General features: G+C 34.5%; 1 protein-coding gene across 1 annotated transcript; it reads left to right on the forward strand.

Moving 5' to 3' along the window:
* The first annotated feature begins 4,245 nt into the window (after positions 1 to 4,245).
* On the forward strand, positions 4,246 to 6,311 carry LOC111010562 (protein CUP-SHAPED COTYLEDON 2-like). The gene is made up of 3 exons (XM_022284020.2): positions 4,246 to 4,566; positions 4,663 to 4,946; positions 5,468 to 6,311. The coding sequence occupies exons 1-3, from the start codon at positions 4,374 to 4,376 to the stop codon at positions 6,059 to 6,061; spliced, it is 1,071 nt and encodes a 356-aa protein (XP_022139712.1). The 5' UTR covers positions 4,246 to 4,373; the 3' UTR covers positions 6,062 to 6,311.
* Positions 6,312 to 7,572: the final 1,261 nt, after the last annotated feature.

Below are 7,572 nucleotides of genomic sequence, written 5' to 3' on the forward strand. Positions count from 1 at the left end.
TAAATTATATATATTATATACGGTTAAGATCTCACGTTGATAAAAGAAGGGACGACATGACTACTTCTCTCATTGTCAATTAGTTTTGAAATTGAATTCCATGAATATTAATATATACTAATTAAAATTATGATTTTTTTTTGTTAATAAAATGAATGCATGACGTAGAATGTTTGTTAAACAAATATCATTGATTTAATACACCGTAAACAAGTAAATTTGAAAAAAAAAAGCCAAAATGAAAGAAAATCAACGAAATTGATCTGTTTCAACTACGTTTGTCAGTCAGTACAGTTCTTCCAAGGTAGGGAAAAAAAAACAAAAATTGTCTATATTTGATTTCATTGCATTTGACATCGTTGGATTCTAAAACATGATTGATAACCATGTTTATTTTTTGTTTTATGTTTTTGAAAACTAAGCTCCAAAGTCTAAGCCAAAATTAAGAGAAAATAATTTTTAAAAATTTGACTAAGAATTACAAACGTATATTTGTTTTTTTCAAAGAAACCTGAAGACATAGAAAGTAAATTATGACTTATGAGAAATGCATTGAGTTTTAATGAGTTGGTTGGAAAACGGGGAGCAGAAGGGAGGGGCAAAATGGAGAGATCGATGAGCAGTGGATGTGGATTGGGCTTGGGCTTCGGGAAGGCCCAATGAGAAAAAGGCCGTGTCCATTTCCTGACTCGTACTGCTACGCTGCCAGCCGTAACCCGAGGGCGGCGCGGGTGACTTCACCTTGTCGTCACGCGCGATCCGCAATGCATGATAATCTCTCTCGATCCACGCGCCTCTCCTTTTATTTTCCTTAATTATTATTATTTCCACGCTACAAAACAAATTAAATAAATAAAAAACCTCGGGATTTCTCGTTTCCCTATGTTATATATAGTTTTCATTTTTTTACACCCAAAAAAAAAAAAAAGTCAACTGAAGTGGTAAACCCGTAAAAGTTAAAAACCGCCAAGACCGCCGAACCGGACCGGACCCCTTTGGTAAAAAGTGAAAAAGAAGGGGATGGGGTGAAATTTGGGAAGATTGGGAGGGGGATTTTGTGACCCAATTTGGGTAAAAATTGGGAAGAAATGAGAAAATTTTGTAGTGTGGGGAGGGCGTAGAGTAGAGAGGCAGCATGTTGTGTAATAAATATGAGAGAGAGAGAGAGTAAAAAAAAAAGAGGATGATTTGATGTAAAGCCTGTGGTGTAGTGTGGTCTCAAAATCCGAGCATGATGTGTCAAAATCCCATTGCATCAATCTCTCCAACTTCTTATGATGGTGATGGATTGGATGGATGGATGGATGGGATTGATGACTACAATTTTCCCCATTTTACTAATCACACACTCCTAATTCTCTTTGTTTTTCTTCCGAATCCCATATCAAATTTACCTTACCCAACACATTATTAATTCATTTCACTTTCATATTCAAGTTCTTTTGATCCCTCTTTCTATTATTTGAAATTGGAGTTGATGGACTCAACAAGATTTATAAATACATCGATTACTCATCTTGATACTAATTAGTTTTGAGATTGAACTTTATGATTAGTTAGATGTTTGCATGTTCTTGAACCTGAATTTTTAAAAGTATCTAATCAATTCCAAATATTTGACAAGCTTTTTAACTTTTTGAAAAGTGATCCGTAAGTCTCTAAACTTGATTTCATGTCGAATAGATTTCTTTTAATTCAAGAACTTATAGATACACAATTGAAAGTTAAAAAATGCGTGTTTGGGATTTATGAATAAAAGAAAACAATAATTTTAATATATAATTTAGAGAGAAAAAAAGAGGAAAGGGAAAGAGTTGGAATAAATGGAATATTTTGGATAATGATGGAGTTGTGTGAAGGCCACAGAGGTTCCTATTTTTGCTATGACAATTGAAAATGATGGCCCCTCTGCCTCTGCCTCTGCCTCTCATTTCATTTTTATTTTAATTCATTTTTCCATATTATCATATAAACAACATAATATCACATGTAGCCATATGTTAATTTTTACGGCTCACAATTCCTAAAATCATAAATAAAAAGTCGTTTTCACCACAAATGTACATAGCATTGACAAATCACAAACAACCATATTTGACTCACGAATCGAATTTGTATAACTCAAGATTGATTTAGAAGTCAAACCCTGTAATTAATGGGTAGATTTCTTTTCTAATTTCAATCACATAAAAAAAATTGTATATTTTGGTTTTTTTTCTTTGAAAAATATATTTTGGTGATTAATGAAGAGAGGAGAGAGAGAAAAAAAAGAGAAAAAGTTATGGGTGGTGGCAATACAATGATGAAATGTGGAAAGCATATGGGAAAAAAAGGAGACATTTTTGGATGAAGTTTTTAGTGTCAAAAGACATTAAACCAAAAAAGAAGGAAAAGAAGGCATTGGCAAAAGGAGTATGGGAATTATTAATTGCCAAGAGAATCCTTAAAAGGGTGTGGCCAATATTGTAAACCCATTACATAATATAATAATAATAAATCTTGGTGGAAGAAAAAACTAAGAACCAAACAAAAACAGAGAATATGAGAGAGAGAGAGAGAGAAGAAGGAAAAAAAAAGTTTGGAAAATCTTTTTTCTATTAAATGCTTTCACTGTGCTGACAGAGAGAGATTTGGAAACAGCTTTATTGATACATTGCTGAAGATCAAACACAAACACCCCTCCTCTCTCTCTCTCTCTCAAAAAGATTAAAAAGAATTTTATGTTTTCTTTTAAGGTGATAATAGATAGTTTATTTGTTGATCTAGCCATATTTGAGTTAATAACTCTATTTTGATCAGTATACTTCCACAAATTAAGCTGGTCAGACAAAAAAATTGGGAGTTCGAATAATTCTCACCTCATATGTTGTACTGAAAGAAAAATTATGTTTTGATTATATATTATATGATTGGAAATAAGGTAGCTAGCCACACGTTTTGGTGTCACCGTATTGAAATTCTTTTACCTTTAGGTTCATGAACTTCCGGGGAACTATTTAGACCCTGTAAACAGTTTTTAATGAACGACTTTCTGTTCGTGTTTTAATAGGTCTTTTAATTTATATGGATTCGTTTAATAGTACTTGTAACTACACATGATTGAGTTGTGGGAGTAAAACAAAAATTTGTAAAGTTTAAGAAAAATGTGGTGGGTTGATTTCCGGCATAATTATTAGGTCACATTCGAACTATTAAGCTAATACAGTTAAAAAGACGATTACCTTAATCATGAATTGCAACTTTGAAGTAACAATTTACTCTATAAACTTTTAGCGGTAACATTTAGCTCATAGACTCTATTTTGTAAATATTCAGTTTCTATACTTCAAAATTAATAACAATTTAGTCTCTTCACCATAGTATGCAACAATTTAGTATCTGTGTTCAAATTTGTAACGATTTAGTAGTCTCTACCCCGAACATTTTTGTTAAGTTTTTGTACGTAGATCCATAAACCAATGAAATACCAAATAATGTATTTATAAATTACAAATACTAAATCATTTTTATTGGTCCTGAACTAGATTGTCACAAATTCTAAACTATATGAATTAAATTGTTACCTACAAAATTTCAACGACTAAATTGTTACCAATTAAAAAGTGTATAAACTAAATAGTTACAGATTAAAGACTAAATCGATATCTTAACCAAAATACAATCCTGCAAATATTCTTTAACCAATCTCTTGAGAGTAAACAGTAGACAAAACACACACACCACCAAACATAAAATTCGAACAACACGTTACAAATCCATCGTTTAAGTTAAACTCAAACCCGAACTTTAAAAAGTAGATCGAAACAAGCTACTAGAGAGAGACCAAAACAAAAAACTGATTAACCAATCTTTTAAAAGTAAACAGTGGGCAGAACACATACAACACCAAACATAAAATTCGAACAACATGTTACAAATTCATTGGTTAAGTTAAACTCAAACCCGAACTTTAAAAAGTATACAATAGATCCGATCGAAACAAGGTACTAGAGAGAGACCAAAGCCAAAAACTGGTTAATTGAAGCATAAGAAACTTTGGTTTGGTGGTGGTGGTGCTGCTGCATCTATGTATGTGTGTAGAAAAGAAACTACTTTCTGTTGCCTTCATTTCATTTTCGTTCACTGACAGAGGAATACCTGCACACTTCCTCACGCACGCACGCATACTCAAATCAGAACCCCCCTGACGCATACACATCACCATTTCTCTCTCTCTATCCACAACACGACACACACAAAAAAGACCAAATTTTTTTCTTATAACTCCCCCCTCCTCTCTTTTTCTATACATTTTTCATCTGGGTTTTCAATTCTCTCTTCTGGGTTTGCCTTACATTTCTCCATTTCCCTTCAATTCCTCACCTTTTTGCTCCATGGACTACAATCTCACCTCCTTCTCCGCCGCCGCCGCCGTCGACACCAACCTCCCGCCGGGCTTCCGCTTCCACCCCACCGACGAGGAGCTCATCACTTACTACCTCCTCAAGAAAGTCCTCGACAGCACCTTCACCGGCCGTGCCATTGCCGAGGTTGACCTCAACAAGTGCGAGCCCTGGGAGCTCCCCGGTAAAATAAAATCACTTTTGCCATTTTCAAAATCCCGAGTATTAGATTTTGAAAAATCAATTATACTTAAATCTTTTTTTTTTTTTATTTACTCAGAGAAGGCGAAGATGGGGGAGAAGGAGTGGTACTTCTTCAGTCTCCGGGACCGGAAGTACCCGACCGGTCTGCGGACGAACCGGGCGACGGAAGCCGGATACTGGAAAGCCACCGGAAAAGACAGGGAAATTTACAGTGTCAAGACTTGTTCACTTGTGGGGATGAAGAAGACATTGGTTTTCTATAGAGGGAGAGCTCCAAAAGGCGAAAAGAGCAACTGGGTCATGCATGAATATCGCTTGGAAGGCAAATTTGCTTACCATTACCTCTCCAGATCCTCCAAGGTACTAATTTTAATCATCTCAAACCCTAATTTTGGAGGTTAGGGTTTCTTGTGCTTTGGGCAGAACCTTCAAACGTAAAGTTTTGATTTTTAATTTTCATAAGATTTGGGTTACGAATTGTAATGTGATTTTGTTTTTCAACACATTTAATAATTGAGAAGAAGTTAGGAATTTGAAACTAAACCGTTATAGGACGGTGTGATTGTGGGGGCAAAACCCAACAACTTTGTTAAGAAACTCTAATTTATTTGGTAAACTCATGAGGGTTGGATTTAAAGATGGGCATTTATGGTAACAGATTAAAATAAGTTCGAATTTTTTTTTAATTTAATAATAAGTTTAGAATGTACATGAACAACGTAAGACGAATCAAATTTAAATGTAATTGAACTCATAATTAAAAAAAATTATGACTTTTATTCGAATGAGATTAAATGAATTAAAAGAAGTTAAAATTTTGCTTTTTTTAATAGAGATTATTAATTATTATGATTTTGAGAAGAAGACATTTGTTTTTTTAGGATGAGTGGGTGATTTCGCGGGTGTTTCAGAAGAGTGGCTCCGGCGGCGGCGGGTCGGGCAACGGCGGGTCAAAGAAACCCCGTTTTCTTGCCGGGTCAATTAACGTTTACCCGGAACCAAGTTCGCCGTCGTCGGTGTCGGTATCGCTCCCGCCGCTTCTCGATTCGTCGCTGTACTCCGCTCCGGCGACTGCCACGGCGGGTTCTTGTAACGTAACCGACCGTGACAGCTGCTCGTACAACAGCCCAACCACAAGAGAGCACGTGTCCTGTTTCTCCACCGCCAACGGCAGCAGCAGCAGCAGCTTCAACATCCCAAGCTACGATTTTTCCACTCCGCCGCCGCTCCTCGCCGGCGACCCGTCGGCCCGATTCCCCCGAAACATCGGCCTCTCGGCGTTCCCAAGTCTCCGGAGCCTGCAGGAGAATCTCCAGCTTCCGTTCTTCTACTCCCCCGTGAACGTCCCCTCTCCCCCGCCGCCGCCGCACGGCAACATCTGCTCCTCCACCGACGCCGCCACCGGGAATTGGGCCGTCTCCGACGAACCCAGATCGATGAACTCCACTGAACTTGATTGCATGTGGACCTACTGAAGTTTGAATTTGCTAACCCGTTTTCTTTTTTTTTTCTGTCTCTAGAATTTTAGATCGTCAGAATTTTCGTGCAGTGTTATGTTTCGTTATGATTTCGTATTTGAAATTAATGTTGTTAGGACTTAGAATCCGCCATGATCTTTTATCATCATGATGTTGAATCCATCACTTCCCCATGCTTGTTTGTTTGTTTGTATGTTTTCAAGTACTAATTTTTCGTACATTTCTCGTGAGTTTTATATATATATATATATTTTATTGTCATGTTTTAATCTATGGTTTAATTAGAGATTTTAATATCTGTCCTAGTGTTTTCTTGATTGTGTAATTAAGTTTGAGTGTTTTTGAAATTCGGGTTGGGAACTTCTTTGATCTCGTTTTTTGTTTGTGGTTAAGTTTGATGAAATTGGGAGTTGAAATCTAAATGAATGTAAATACACGATACAAGTTTGATAACGTCGTCATTTTTTGTGTCTATTTTATAATTTTTAATAAATAAAAATAAATTGACCTCCATAAATTGTAGAATGATATAAATCATCTTTTTATTTATGCTTTTGAAAAATTTTGAAAATTGTAACAAGAAAAAAAGAATGGGTTTGAATTGTTTTTATAAATTTTATACCATTTTGAAAATGTTCCAAAAAAAAAAAAAGAAACAAAAAAGCATCAAATACTTAGTTTGTTTTTGTAAATTTTATACCATTTTGAAATTGTTCAAAAAAAAAAAGAAACAAAAAAACACTAGATTTCTTAAAAAAAATTAAAAACGAAAAAATATTATGGTTTAAAGTTAAATTTTGTTCTTAAAGGAAAAATATTATATTAAGAAAATTTACGACTTGTTTAGACTCCAATTGATAATTATTTTGGTTTTATTGGATAACTATTTCATTTTTAACTTCTTGGTCTAAAAATTAGGTTTACTTCACAATTTCAACGTCAGACACCTTTTTTAATGAAATATTGAATCTTGATTCAAATTTTTTTAAAAAAAATATTTTTGAAAACAATTGTTTTAGTTTTCAAATAGCTTAGATATTGTAATATCCAGACAAATCACATGGATCAATCAAAATTCAACGCCATCTTGCAATCTCCCAATTCATGACCAAAAAATGGCAACCCTAATCAATTTTCAGCTAAAATTTAAGAATAAAATGGTTATAAAAGTTAATTTTAAACTGTTTCTTTCTATTGTTCTCCAAAACATGCTCCCTTTTGTAAGAAAACTTATGGCTTTTGCTGGCTTCAATGACATGTCCTCTACCATTTAAAACACCTTGTGTTTGCTTGAATGTTTTTCAGTACTGGAAAATCCAAGTTCTTGTATGAATCAAAAATTTGATGGCGACTGTTCATGGTGGTGGTGTGTTTTGTAGCTGTTGTTTTCAGAAAAGTTTTCCTTTTTTTTTTTTTTTTTGTTTGTGACTTTATTTATTTTTTTGGTGAAATAACTTGATTTGGGTTGTAAGTGGAAATCCATTTTTATGGGGCGCTGTAAAGTTTTC

Source organism: Momordica charantia, assembly GCF_013281855.1.
Source record: "Momordica charantia cultivar OHB3-1 chromosome 11 unlocalized genomic scaffold, Mcharantia_2.0 BLBB01000011.1, whole genome shotgun sequence".
NCBI lineage: Eukaryota > Viridiplantae > Streptophyta > Magnoliopsida > Cucurbitales > Cucurbitaceae > Momordica > Momordica charantia.